Consider the following 13,143-nt stretch of genomic DNA (forward strand, 5'->3'; position numbering starts at 1 on the left):
TGATTTAGGAGTTGCAGACTCATGAGAGCTGAGAGAGTGGAGGAAGAAGATAACAGGGTTTGATAATATAAAAATAATTGTTTGCTTTGACCATTTTAGCCTTTTCATTCAAATACCGAACCGAATTACATTAAAACCGGAGAAAACCGGAAACCATAATACCAGCCAATCTTGGTATTTTTTAACTTGATATCCTAGTAAAGAGAAGATGAGCACCATTTTGAGGCTGCAACGTCACAAATAAAACAGGAGCATGAGCATAACTTGGAGACAACCTGAAACTGTAATACTTCAAGATCGTAGCCAGAACAGTTTTAGCCTCATTCACAGCAAGATTCTGTCCCACACAAGTCCTAGGCCCTAACCCAAACGGTACAAGCAGAGCTGATTGTTTCTTAGGATCTTCAAACCTACGCGGATTAAACTCCTCTGCGTCGTCTCCCCATGTTTCTTTATCGTGGTGCATCGCGACTACTGATAAATAGAGTTGAGTTCCTGCAGGGATGTCAAGGTCTCCTAGCTTAGCTCTTTTAAGAGTGTCACGGTTTAATGTCATTGCTGGAGGGTAGAGCCGGAGAGTCTCATTGATTATCATACTTAGCTGTTAACAAAAACAAGAAATTGCTAAGAAACAGTGTTTCCTGAAACCATTTTTGAGTGGGGCTTGAGGACTTACAGTCTTGAGGTCTTGTAAGATGTCTAGAGTAGGAAGCCCGGTTTGTCCGAGAACGCATATGACTTCTTCCCGAGCAATGTTTTGCCATTCTTGGTTCATAGCTAAGAGGACTAAAACAAACGTCATAAGGTTAGCAGTTGTTTCCTTAGCTGCAAAGTAGAACGTTTTGCATTCATCTGTAACTTCTTCTATCCCAAGCTTCTCTTCTTGACCATTCTGATTTGTGTAAGGAGACATAAAAGCCTGAAGCAGAGTTCCTGATTTCTCAACAGCTGTTTTATTGTTTTCGATCAGTTTCAAGATAGAAACACGGATTTGCTTCTCAATTCTCCATATCTCTCTATTCGTCTTCGAAGGAAAGAATCTAAAACCACCATTCAAAACTCAAAAAGTGAGCAATAAGGTTCTAGTTCCAAACTTGTTCTCAAAACTAGGAAAATTTCCCATAAGACTTACCTGAATCCTGGGATATAAACGCTCCATCGAACCAGATAAAAAAGACGCATCATACGCTCCTGCAATTCAAAGATTCCTTTCCCTTCTTCCACGCTGTTCCCAAAAGCTGTTCTTGATAACATTTCTGCAGACAAATTGTGCATCTCTTTGTGTACCTCTAACTCAATCTCTTCTCCTCCGTTTCTCATATCTTCCCACTTCTCCATCAACATCATAGTACTTGTTACCATTTGTGGCACCCACCTCTATAAAAGAAAAAAAGATCTTAGCTTTAGCCACAATCCTATAAAGCACTCCGGATTTGGTAATTTTTAAACTAAACTAGACTGAGATTCCAAATAGCACAATGTTGTCTGAATTACAGATCTTAGCTTCTACATTGATGTGTGTTAGTGTTACCTTGAGTTTCTCCATTGTAAAAGCTTGTTTGGCGATTCTTCTATGGAAAGCCCATTGATCACCTCTAAGACCAGGAAGACCTTGAGCATAAAGCAGCTTAGACAAAGGGTTATGCCCAATTCGGTCAAACGACCCACCCGTCGTCAAAGCTTCCCGGATTAGTCTTGGATCCGACGTAGCCACCACAGGTTTCGACCCGAACCAGTAGAGGAACGTCTTCCCGTAGACACGTGACCATTCGTGGTAGTGAGGCGCCACACGGTGGACGAACTCATGAGGATTTCTCCCGGAAGGAATCGGCTTTGACTTCGCCTCCGCCGTTAGCCGGCTAACCTCGCCGGAGTTTCCACTGAATATCCGGTAACTAGGACCCGTCACGCTCTGCTTCTTGAAGTGAGATTGGATTCTCCACGGAACCCATATATTACTGTAGATGAATCTGAAGACAAGGAAGAAAAAGACCAAGACCAAGATGAAGAACACTGCCATATCTTGACGTGTTAACCTCAAGTCTCTCTCTGGTTCAGTTTCATTTATTTGATCTTGAATTTTTTTTAATCTGTTCTTAATCTTGAGATTGTGAAAATTACAGTTAAGAAGCATTAAACTAACAATAAGTGACCGGAGAAGAAACAAAGCAACCGGTAAAAATTTTATTTCTTCGCCGGAGTTTTACACATTAGAAAATTTTCAAGCGTTGACCGGTAAAAAAAGAACATAACGAACTATGAAAAAAAAAGGAACTAACTTTCGTCGTCTAAAGCTTTGTTATTACCAAACAAACTCTCTCTTCTTTTACCAAATCCGCCAGAATCAAGACCTGACCCACCACGATACTTCATCTCCTGTGCGGTTGTTCTGTAGTTAGTAGTTTCCACTGGAGCTCTTGAGCTCGGGTCGTTAGACCCTACTGAACGGTAAGCACCTGTTGCTGCTCCAGGAGGATACCGAGATGGCGAAACGTATCTTCTCCGAAGATCCATGTGGTCGTCGTTTCTCCTAGTTGATTCAGAGAATGCGGAACTATTTTGTGCAGTTGTTGTAGAAGAAGAAGACATTGTCGTGGAGGAGAAAGGATCGTCAGGTCCCCAAGCTGTGAGAGATTCTTTCTTCTTAGAGAAAAAATGCCAAGCGCCGAATAAGAAAAGTATGAAGAAGAAGACAGGACTGCTCCAAAGCATTGTGTTGAATTCTGCTTTGGAGATTGGAAGCTTTGATTTGTATGTAGCTACGTATCCGTCTCCTAAACCCATCACAAGCAGCTTTTCGCGGTCGCTTGCTATTAAAGGAGTTACCTTTTCTAGCTTCTGGTGATCTGTGGTTTTAGTTGATTCTCGATGGCTCAAGAACGTTGACCTGATATCTTCTAATGCAGCCGGAAAAAGAAGCCGAGGACCCGTGGTTCGGACGTAGTGTTGAGTCGATACATTGTATACAAAGACTTTCTCTTGGTTGACTATAAGTAGATAGCCTTTGATGGCTTGTAACGCTACAGGCTCCTCCATTTGTACCTTCTTCTTTGATCTCACTCTACATTTGAAGTTCATAATGTCTCCGAGAAGCAACACGTGAATGATTTCGCCTTCGGATGTGAATCCATAAGCTTTAGCCCGTTCGGACGCATCAAAAACATAACTTCTTGCTAGAGAATGGTTAAGACCTTCACACTCAGATTCCCTGATCTTCATGCTTCTTAAGTCCAATGAACCAGCACCAGTCTCAGTGAGAAACAAAAGCCTCTGCTTCAAGAACACAAGCGGTCTACTCGTTGGGCTAACAGAGCCATAAACCGTTCTGTTCTCAGTGAAAACCGTAAGCTTTCCGCTAAGATCTGTCGCCAATATATACCTAACCCGACCCACATGATGCACTTCCAATAGAGTCACTTGCAAACCATCCTCCGTGCCATCAAACTTGCCAACATTTTCCATCACAGCGGAATTCAAATCTTCCCCGATCGAGCCCTCTCGGAGTCTATGCAACAAGATGACTCCGCTTTGGTGTCCCGTCACCACAAAGCTCTCATTCTTATACACAGACATGTAAGACACCATTGCCGTGATTGGTGAATCGCAGGTGGTGAAAAACTCAACCAAAACATCGCCATTTCTCAAGAAGACAAAAACCCTACCACTTGAATCTCCAACTGCGAAATACTTGCTTAAACCTTCGTGATCTCGAAACGGTAACACGTTGATACAAGTCGCTTCAGAGTCTAATTTCACAGCTGATGTGAATTCGAATCTCTCAGACCAGAAAGGACTATACTTTGTAACGGAAAAAGCCTTAGCTTTCTCTTCGATCTCATCACGAGTGATCTCTTTCTTTACCTTAAACGGAGTTTCAGATAACTTAGCGTCTAATCTAGCAACTAGTTCCGTAAGATTCCTAACGAGTTCCTCAAGTCTATGCAATGAAACACCTTGCCTGTCGGATTCACTGCTGGTCACTACTCCAGGAGAAGCATCTGAGTTCTCGTACGGAATCGGATCGGACTCGGAAGCGGTGACATCCGAATAAGACGGCGAAAGGAAAAGCAAAATAAGCGAGACAAAGAAGAAGAAAAATGCGGACTTGCCGTTTTGAGAATCCGCCATTCAAGATGGTAAGAAAAGAAGCAGAAAGGTCTCCCTTTTATTTTCCTGAAGTCAATCAGTAACCGCCATTTATGCAGATCTACAGGAGATGGAGAAATTCGGATCTGGAAGGAAGACGATTTATCCGGTCAGAATCTATCTGAGATTTTCTTTTGTAAGTCAAACAACGTTGAGCTAAGAGTAATAAAATAAAGTTGTCTGATTTGAGATCTTTTTGTGTCCGAAACTCTATAGTCTCTGGTCTTCTTCTTCAGTCTCAACGAAGCTTAAGGGGAAGAAAGGAGATATATCCTTACGATTTTAATCTTTGGGATGAAAGAAAAGTCACCAGGTTAAGATATTTATTCAGTAAATTACAACATGTGATAAAAACTGTTTGCTTTAATGGATGTTAGTTGAATGATTCTTGAATAGAATCCTATCCATTATAAAGAAATAGTATAGTGTAGACATTGAATATATAAAACAAAACTTTGAATAGAAAATTCTGATCTCAATCTCTAAGAAAAGATTCGAATGACTAAGACGGACGATCTAATCTCTCGCTAAAGTCTCTGTAGTTACAGCAACCAACCTATGTACTTGAGAATCGAGACTGAGTCTGATCAGATAAAGGCCAAAACGCGCGGTCCTACGCCGTTTTGGTGGCCACATGTTAACAAAAAGGGTCACGATCCAGTGATTCACGTTCATTCACCACACGTGCCGTTGCATTGCAACTGTGCAAGACAAAATCTCTGAATTCATCTCTTTTCCTGTTAAATATTCCATTTTACTTGGAGAAATGGAGATCTGATTATACAAGAATAACATTCAATTAGAGGAAGAGGGAGTTTACTTGTGGATTTGTCTTAACTGGTTTCTTATCCAGTTTGAAAGCAGCAAATATAGACTCAGTGTGGTTGCTGCTTATCATTGTCTCGCGTGAATTGAAGGAAGTTTTCTTTGATGACATCTTTAGAATCTCGTACAAGGTTGATCGTTGCCTCGTGCTCGTCTCCTTCTCCACCACCGTCGCCTGTAATGTTGTTGATCTCTCTTGTGACTGTGAGGCAGTGAATTTTGCTGGAGCTCTTTTTGGTCGGCTTTTTTCTTGAATAATCTGCATAGGTTATTAAGAAGGTATTTAAATATGTGTACCAGAAATGTGTATGTTTATATAGGGAAGAGCTTTACCGTCTCTGGAACTGAAGGTTCCTCTGCCACTGAATTTGAGCTTTTGCTGTTACTGTCATCGCGTTCGAATATATAGCCACGTACAACATTTGAACCGCGCTTGCGAGATCCTTCTGATATGGAACTCTTTGTAAGTCTACCCAAGAACGATGACTGCAAAAGATTCACGGCATTAGTAAAGTTGCAATTCATTGTCCTATTTTTAAGAAGTCTCAAAGTGTGACCTATCTAGTATCTACGAACTTTATTGGTATACGAAAGTAACTGAAGAAGGCTTATACCTTGGATGCTGCAGGGTTTTTGTTTATTTCCATGAGTGCCCTCTCTTTAAAAGCTGAAAACAATTTAAACAAAATGGTTAGAAGCAATCAGCAATGTGTGTATAAACTCAGCTGATGATTACAAATACAGGGAGAAACTTGGGTGGTATCTTACAAGAAGGTTTTGCTTTCTTCTTGATCTCAGGCTTCTTGATGTGGCGAAGAATTTCTTCAGAGTTTTCATCCGCAGTGGATGATGAAGACTTGGCCTTTAGCTCCTGTTCCAAACAACAATGATCCATATTAATGGGGCAGCACAAGCGAAACATCAAACAAGCTTTTCAATCTTTACTATATAGAGAGGTATGGTGGATCAAATGATAAAATATGGAGCAGACAGGGCTATTGAACCGGGATCACTTACCATTTTCTTGTACAGTCGCTGTTGCAGAAGCTTCTTTTCCATTTCCTCATCGTCTGATGACACATAAACATCATCTTCATCTGTGAACATTAAAGGGATCATTTCCTTTATTTTCTTTATGGTCATTCGCATGGAATTTGCATGACTTGGATCTTCTTCATCTTCATCTTCATCTTCATCTTCATTGGCTTCAGGTTTTTGCACTTCTTCACCATCAGCACCTTCAGGCCTCTCTTCATCATCATCATCAACATCGTCATCTTCATCTTCAGACAATAATGTTTCATCATGCTGCACACCACGTTTAAGCTTCTGTAAGAGTTTCTCTGTCCCTGCAGCATCTTGTTGCTCGAGCCACTTCTGATGCAGTTCATTACGTCTATCTTTATCAGTTGGATCTTCCTTAAATTGACTGACAATCATATCCCTGAGATCATCATCGTCTTCATCTTCGTCATCATCCTCATCCTCAAATCGGAGTAAATCATTGTCACTGTCATCTTCCTCTTCAGCATCCTCATCAATAAATTTTCTAACAGGGTCGCCAGGAGAATCATGGATCTCCGGATCAGAATTTCCCTTTATGTACTCTGCTTCTTCGGAAGATCTGCAGATGTGGATTAGTTATTGCATGGAAAGCAAAGTATACACAGTATAACTTAACATTACAGAAACAATTGGCTCTTCTGGTCATATCACAGAACACAAGCTATTCATATACTGAAAGTAACATCTGTCCATAATATTCTTATGAACATGTAAAGACTGCGTTTTGAGAAGCTTGCCAATATTAGATAGACGAGCAAATCAAAGTTATAGTCAATTCAGTTTTCGCATGTAACCACATCTAAAGATAGACTCACTTGTCAGGCACAGGAGACAGGTTTAGTTTGAGGTTCATGGCAACTACCGACGGTGTCATTACTTCTTCCAAAGATCTGCTTGACATCTTCTCAAGAAGTTCATCTCCAGAGTTAATCGTTTGTGGACACACGGATGGATCCTAACCAAAAAAGGAAAAAAACTGAGAGAGTCAGCTTGAAACCTGAATTTACAAACTAGCCTTTGAACCACAGCATAAATTTAGCATTTGTAACGTGGAAACGAAATGAGCCATTCAAATTATCTGCAGATGGGGTTAACATAATGGAAATGTAGGTATATATAGTTACAGGTTTTAATCTTCAAATGTTTGAACTTTATACTAAGTCTGGACTCTCGAGAAGAATTCAAATATCACAAAACTTTGATTAAGGACCTCAAAATCCAAAACTAAATCAACAAAAACAGAAAACAACTTCCTATTGTGCAAAGATCTAAAGTATCAACACATGAGTTGGCTCACCTGATGAGTAGGGTTACTTTCAGCTTCTCTTTTAGAGGGACTGTCTGAGTTCTCCGACGGACCTGCAGAGTCCTCCGAGCAATGCTGTCCTGCAGAATTTTGCTTGCTTGTTAAATTCATATCTTCATTCATCTCTTCAGCTACAACATCTTCAAAATCATCCCGGTCGCATATGTCAATAGATTTGGACTTCTTCCTACTAAGGAATCTGCCAACAACACAAATGATAACACACAAACACGGTTACTAAGAAAAGAGATTATAAGGGAAAGTAGTAAGGGAATATAGCAAACTCACTGTTTTGAAATCTCTTCTTTTCTTCTGCGAATTTTCTCCAAGACAGATGAAATCGGCTTTCGGACAAGAGGGGCTGCTTCAAAGGCAGCATCTCTCGTTTCTATCATGAAAAGAAAAACACAAACAATTTTCAGTTCCCTGCAAAACGTTGAAATGAGCACTGAAGAGTGTTTTGAGAGTATCATACCTCGCAAGAGTCTCTGGTTTTCTGCACGAAGCTGATCAAGATATTCCCTTCTTTCCTACAGACGAACGAAGAACAGTAACACCAATTAAACACAGGAGAAGGAAACACACAAACGAATAATGTTAACTCAAAATGAAACTAGTAAGAAATAGAGAGAGCTACCTTCTTAGTCATGTTCATGGAAGCAGTAGAGACTGGCAGCTCATCAAAGTCATCACTCTTCTTCTTCCTCTTCTTATCTCTCTTTCTCTCCTTTCCCTCTCCATCACGTGTCTCCACAATTGGTCGCTTCTTTCCAGCTTCCTTCGTTTCCGGAACCCTAATTTCCTCTTCGTCTTCACCTTTCTCACCCAATTCCTCCATTGGGGAATCAAATTCATGCACAGTCGTCTCGAAATCCGGATCCTCCTTTTCAGATTCCGTCGTTTCAGAAACCCTAATTTCATCTCTTGTTTCCGAATCAGAGATTTCGCTTCCACTTTTCTCGCCCAGATCTTCGATCGTCTGATTAAACTCAGGCACATAATCAAAATCAAGTACCTTCCTCGCGGTAACTCCATCCTCTACACCCAAACCGTCGAGATCAGATGGAACCCCATCTTCTTCCTCAATCCCATCGCAACCCTTCGCAGACTGCAATTCAGACTTACCCAGATCCTCGCCGTCGGGGTTTTCGGAATCGAAGGTTTCAGATCCAGGACATGAATCGGAGATCAATTTAGCTTTCTTCAATCGTCTTAGCATCCTGTTAGGAACTGGGACACTCGATTCTCCAATAGGAGAAAGCTGATCATCGTTCATCATCTTCGATTGTAATCGCCGGACAAAATTGGAGAGAATCTTACGGTGCCCAATGTTTCTGTTCGTTTGGAAGAAGACAAGTCAGTGCCAAAAGGGTGAAAATGAATAATTTGCTTGAGGATTTACGCGCCAAACAATTCGAATTTTGGCGCCTCTATTTTACGTTGAAAAAAAAAGGTGAGCTTTCTTCGCTATGCAATTCCGTCAAAAACAAAAATTAGAAACTAAGATTAAAAATATATATATGCAATATGATAGGGGATAATTGTTTCGTTAATTTACAATTTTGTAAAAATATCGTAAAATGATTATTTATACCATTATGATTCAAATATAAAAGCTAAAGCCATTTTGAATAAATCATAATTTCGAACACGGATAATTGATGATATAATAACAAATTTAGCACATATTACTAATATCGTTTGATTTATAGCACATAAAAATTTAAACTTGTATAATATGTGTTGCTGACTATAAACAAAAAAACAATAACAACTAGAGCTAATTGCGTAGGAGACTCGGTTACACAGTTGGTCTCCCACCTAACCACTCCGATTGTATATATTAGATATGATTCCTCGAGTACTACTACTATAAGTGTTCCACGTATATATGTAGTACACGACCACAATGTAACGTATCCAAATATTCGTATGCAAATTAATATACATATTTTGTCAACGTTTTATAGATATTTCTAAGTGTAAATCCATGATTATGTCACATCAGTATATATAAGATTATATAAATTACACATAGAGAGATGAGATAGATTAGATGGATCCTCCTGAAATCGTGTTCTCACGATAGCTACGAGCAAGGAGCACCCTAGTTAATAAGAGCCGGCTAACAGAAAATTGAGAAGAAAAAAACAAGAATAGTTTTTTTTTTTTCGTAGTTAATCCTCATGATTCTCTAAAATCTATCGATCTCTCTCCCGTAATAAAATTTCGGAGAAAGAGGAAAACCCTAATCCCCTCTTTCTCTCGGATCATCAACAAGAAAAAAAAAAAAATTATAAATGAAAATGAGGAAGCTTTGTCCAAATTTGGACAGAGAAGACGGGTTAGAGACGGTGTTAGAGGTTCCGGTGCCGGAAGAAATGTTTACAAAGATGGGAAGCAACGCCCAAGGGCGGTGGAGGAATATGCACGCTCTCATGAAGGCACACGCCGTTGTGACCGCGGTGGCGACTGATGTAAGAACGCCGGCGTCATCGTCATCGATGAGTAATGTCAACATGCATTTGCAGTCAAAATCAGACAACGAGTTTGTGGCCTTGTTGAAAATCGTAGGAAGTCCTCTTATTCCTTTTCATGTCCCGCTCGAGTTTTGTCTATCCCGACCAATCAACGACACTTCCATCGTACGTATCTTATCATTAATTCAATCTATTGATTTTTGTTTAACCTTTTGATGAAGTGGGGTTATAGGTTAGAATTCAAGTCTTTCACTTGCAGTTTTAATTTTGGTTCGTTATTCTTAATGTTTTGAATGGCACAATTTTCAATGATTCTATAAACCATGGGAGGATTAGAAGACTACTAAAATTTTCCAATTTCAAAAAGAGAAAAATGTATAGAGATGGAATGTGTAGCGATTATTAGCCCTCAATTTCTTTATGAGATAACAAATAGTTCTTTTTTTTTTGATCAAAACAAATAGTTCAAAAATAAAAAAAGTTTTATAGGATAAACATTTTATCTTCTTTTTTTTGTTCGTATGAAACAAGTTATCATACAATTTACGTTCGTCTAAGTAGAAAGCAAACCTATTATGTGGAATGTTGATAGTAATGGTGTATTTGAAGGAGGCGTCGACGGCTAAATACATAGTGCAACAGTACGTGGCAGCGTGCGGAGGTCCAACGGCTTTGAACGCAGTGAAAAGTATGTACGCGGTGGGGCAAGTAAGGATGCAAGGCTCCGAGATGGTTGCTGGAGAGGACGAAGGGACGGGTACGCCGGTGCGACTTGGTAAAGGCAGTTTCGAGGTCGGAGGTTTTGTTTTATGGCAAAAGAATCCAAATCTTTGGTTCTTGGAGCTAGTGGTTTCCGGTTTCAAGATTAGCGCTGGTAGTGACGGCAAAGTGGCTTGGAACCAATCCTCTACTCAACCTTCTCAGGCCCACCGTGGTCCTCCTCGTCCTCTCCGCCGATTTTTTCAGGTGCCCATGCATTTTTAACCTTTCAATGCATATTATCGACTATTTTACGATTAAACTTAACAAAAATGACAAAATTTGTAGTATAGTGGTTTTGATCGCCCTATCATATTCCATGTTCAAACATGGGAGCACTCTTGTGAGTTATAAACTTATAAAGTACTAATTTAGTAGTAAATTAGAACTAAGCCAGAGAGGAAACCAGTCAAAATGTTCATAACACCATTAAAAAAATAAATCCTAGCAATGATATACACCAAGAAATACAAAATTTTGATTGTTAGCAAATTTTAATTGTTACAAAATTGTTATTAGCAAATTTTGATTAACATTGTTACAAAATCTCGATTGCTAATAAATCCTATCTCATATTATTAGCAATTTTTGCCTTAAAAAAATATAAACTTACCATGACTAAAGATTGACCTTTTGACATTTTTCATCTGTTGAATGACGTGGCAGGGACTAGACCCGAGATGCACAGCGAGTTTGTTCTTAGACGCCGTTTGCATCGGTGAACAACCCGTTAACGGTGAAGACTGTTTCGTCTTAAAAGTAGAAACACCGTCAGATATTCTCAAAGCACAATGCTCACCAAACACGGAGGTGATCCACCACACGGTATGGGGTTACTTCAGCCAACGAACCGGACTTCTCGTAAAGTTCGGTGACACAAAACTCGTGAGAGTCAAATCCGGAAGAGGCAAAAACGACGGCGTTTTTTGGGAGACAAGTATGGAGTCCATCATCGACGATTACATATTCGTTGACGCAGTCAACATTGCTCATGGTGGTCAAACCGTGACCACACTCTACCGCTACGGTGGAGCTGTTAATCACCGGAGAAGAATAGAGGAGAAATGGCGTATCGAGGAGGTGGATTTCAATATTTGTGGATTGTGTTTGGAGAGCTTTTTACCACCGTCGGATATCAACAATGATCATTAGGCACGATGGAGAAATCGTTACAATAGTCTATCTTTTTCTTCTAGATGTTTTTTTTTTTTGTTGAGGTTTAAATAGGTCTCTTATACACACCTACCGTGGATTTGTAACAAAAGGAGTAAATATGTAATTTTGAGATGGTGGTGTACTGTAAACTAATGTTTTAAATATATTTCAATTGTCATTAGCACTTTCGTTTTTATTTATTTTTGTGACTCAATTGGAAATTTCCATAATGATTTTATGAGTTTCATTAGTTCAAAATTTTTTTTGAAAAAATAATCCCAATGGACCAACCGAAAATGGGCCAATCATTTCACTACATAGCCCACTAAGATAATACCGACGTAAGTCCGTTAAGAGGGAAACCCTAGATTGCGAGATAACAAAAACATGCTCCGCTATATAAATCCTGACAAATCTCAATTCATAAACAACAACCGATCTATTCCTCCGCAGTTATTCTTCTTCGTTTGCATCGCCTCTGGTATCTAGAATTTGTTCGAATATCGATTGACTCTTGTAGTTTGTTATGCTCTGTTTTGGTTTTGATTTCGATTTTGATTGGGTTTAGTAGATGCATCTGTTTGATTTACCCACTCCTCTATTACTTGTAGAGTAAAAATCACAAAGTATGGTAGAGGAGTTAGAACGGATGCTTATATCGAATTAGGTTATCTTACCAACCCATTGCTTTTTTCTGTAGCTTTGGCGTCAAATGAATCGACCTATATTGTTTTAGTTTCTTCTTGTTTTTTAATTTTTGATTATTGGCAAATGAAGAATTGATTAATTTATGCTTAACCACTGATGAACAGTGTTGACAAAACATCTCCGCTTATTATCTGATGCCATAATTCGAATCTTAGTTTTTTTTTGTTGTTGTTGTTTATCAAAACAATGATGAGATATTAGCAGACGGGCGGTCTGAATTGATGCCGTGTAGATTGTCTGCCATCGCTACTATGTAGCTTCTCTGAGTATTTGATCTTATTACATTTTCTCTTTGGTTGCGATGATGATGTTGCTAATATATATGTCTGGACTTATGAGATTATTCAATCTTTGAAATGATTGTGCAACCTTCTGAGCTTACTATCAATATTAAGAACCTGTTTTTTTATATCATGTATTAGTAACCATCAAAAGATCGGAAGTTTAATATTTGCAGGTATTGGTAGGATTTTATGTTGAATGACACCTTTTTTTCAATCAAAATTTCAACCAATCCTTCCAATTACTTGACAACCATTTCTATAACACAATGGAGATTGCGGAATTCTTGAAATTATCTGAAAATTGGGACATGTCGGTTTCATTGTAAACTGTTGACTTAGAACTTTAGGAATCCTCGTGTTAACTACAAAAGAAAGTCGCAACACCTCCTTCCAACTTTTATTGTCGTTAAATAAG

At 39.2% G+C, this 13,143-nt stretch overlaps 4 protein-coding genes and 3 non-coding genes across 9 annotated transcripts; 4 read left to right on the top strand and 3 right to left on the bottom strand.

Annotated features, from left to right (window-relative positions):
• Positions 1-46: 46 nt before the first annotated feature.
• On the bottom strand, positions 47-2,084 carry CYP721A1 (cytochrome P450, family 721, subfamily A, polypeptide 1). The gene is made up of 4 exons (NM_106169.4): positions 1,532-2,084; positions 1,133-1,377; positions 677-1,040; positions 47-601 (listed from the first exon to the last, which is right to left on the bottom strand). Exons 1-4 carry the CDS (start codon positions 2,018-2,020, stop codon positions 182-184), a joined length of 1,518 nt encoding a protein of 505 aa, NP_177649.1. The 5' UTR covers positions 2,021-2,084; the 3' UTR covers positions 47-181.
• A 77-nt stretch (positions 2,085-2,161) lies between these two features.
• Positions 2,162-4,471, bottom strand: AT1G75140 (uncharacterized protein). Its single transcript, NM_106170.5, has one exon. It carries the CDS (start codon positions 4,126-4,128, stop codon positions 2,275-2,277), a length of 1,854 nt encoding a protein of 617 aa, NP_177650.1. The 5' UTR covers positions 4,129-4,471; the 3' UTR covers positions 2,162-2,274.
• Positions 4,472-4,495: 24 nt separating this feature from the next.
• AT1G75150 (DNA ligase-like protein) lies at positions 4,496-8,699 on the bottom strand. Of its 3 annotated transcripts, none has more exons than NM_001334676.1 (11): positions 7,980-8,699; positions 7,818-7,872; positions 7,631-7,730; positions 7,334-7,541; positions 6,852-6,991; positions 5,989-6,595; positions 5,740-5,842; positions 5,586-5,638; positions 5,305-5,457; positions 4,967-5,230; positions 4,496-4,883 (listed from the first exon to the last, which is right to left on the bottom strand). In NM_001334676.1, exons 1-11 carry the CDS (start codon positions 8,619-8,621, stop codon positions 4,872-4,874), a joined length of 2,337 nt encoding a protein of 778 aa, NP_001319384.1. In that variant the 5' UTR covers positions 8,622-8,699; the 3' UTR covers positions 4,496-4,871. The 3 variants fall into 3 exon arrangements, with proteins under 3 accessions (NP_001319384.1, NP_177651.2, NP_001320722.1); NM_106171.3 differs by having other exon boundaries at positions 4,496-4,847; positions 7,980-8,686; NM_001334677.1 differs by having other exon boundaries at positions 4,496-5,230; positions 7,980-8,686.
• An 816-nt stretch (positions 8,700-9,515) lies between these two features.
• AT1G75160 (DUF620 family protein (DUF620)) lies at positions 9,516-11,935 on the top strand. Its single transcript, NM_106172.3, has 3 exons — positions 9,516-9,987; positions 10,432-10,788; positions 11,248-11,935. Exons 1-3 carry the CDS (start codon positions 9,643-9,645, stop codon positions 11,731-11,733), a joined length of 1,188 nt encoding a protein of 395 aa, NP_177652.2. The 5' UTR covers positions 9,516-9,642; the 3' UTR covers positions 11,734-11,935.
• Positions 11,936-12,327: 392 nt separating this feature from the next.
• AT1G09533 lies at positions 12,328-12,466 on the top strand. Its single transcript, NR_139643.1, has one exon. It is a non-coding gene; the product is annotated as an other RNA (small nucleolar RNA).
• A 37-nt stretch (positions 12,467-12,503) lies between these two features.
• On the top strand, positions 12,504-12,583 carry AT1G75163. The gene has a single exon (NR_139948.1). It is a non-coding gene; the product is annotated as a snoRNA (small nucleolar RNA).
• Positions 12,584-12,626: 43 nt separating this feature from the next.
• AT1G75166 lies at positions 12,627-12,712 on the top strand. Its single transcript, NR_139949.1, has one exon. It is a non-coding gene; the product is annotated as a snoRNA (small nucleolar RNA).
• The last annotated feature ends 431 nt before the right edge of the window (positions 12,713-13,143 follow it).

This window comes from Arabidopsis thaliana (assembly GCF_000001735.4).
Source record: "Arabidopsis thaliana chromosome 1 sequence".
Taxonomy (NCBI): domain Eukaryota; kingdom Viridiplantae; phylum Streptophyta; class Magnoliopsida; order Brassicales; family Brassicaceae; genus Arabidopsis; species Arabidopsis thaliana.

What these genes read in the sequence shown, in the direction of transcription:
- AT1G75140 (NM_106170.5), bottom strand. Translation starts at nt 4,128, where the DNA reads ATGGCGGATTCTCAAAACGGCAAGTCCGCATTTTTCTTCTTCTTTGTC.
- CYP721A1 (NM_106169.4), bottom strand. Translation starts at nt 2,020, where the DNA reads ATGGCAGTGTTCTTCATCTTGGTCTTGGTCTTTTTCTTCCTTGTCTTC. An exon ending in GTTTATATCCCAGGATTCAG is followed by an intron (nt 1,041 to 1,132) that starts GTAAGTCTTATG and finishes TGGTGGTTTTAG; the next exon opens with ATTCTTTCCTTCGAAGACGA. An exon ending in TCTTACAAGACCTCAAGACT is followed by an intron (nt 602 to 676) that starts GTAAGTCCTCAA and finishes TTTTGTTAACAG; the next exon opens with CTAAGTATGATAATCAATGA.
- AT1G75150 (NM_106171.3), bottom strand. Translation starts at nt 8,621, where the DNA reads ATGATGAACGATGATCAGCTTTCTCCTATTGGAGAATCGAGTGTCCCA. An exon ending in CCATGAACATGACTAAGAAG is followed by an intron (nt 7,873 to 7,979) that starts GTAGCTCTCTCT and finishes GTTCGTCTGTAG; the next exon opens with GAAAGAAGGGAATATCTTGA. An exon ending in AACCTTCAGTTCCAGAGACG is followed by an intron (nt 5,231 to 5,304) that starts GTAAAGCTCTTC and finishes TAACCTATGCAG; the next exon opens with ATTATTCAAGAAAAAAGCCG.
- AT1G75160 (NM_106172.3), top strand. Translation starts at nt 9,643, where the DNA reads ATGAAAATGAGGAAGCTTTGTCCAAATTTGGACAGAGAAGACGGGTTA. An exon ending in CAATCAACGACACTTCCATC is followed by an intron (nt 9,988 to 10,431) that starts GTACGTATCTTA and finishes GTGTATTTGAAG; the next exon opens with GAGGCGTCGACGGCTAAATA. An exon ending in CTCTCCGCCGATTTTTTCAG is followed by an intron (nt 10,789 to 11,247) that starts GTGCCCATGCAT and finishes ATGACGTGGCAG; the next exon opens with GGACTAGACCCGAGATGCAC.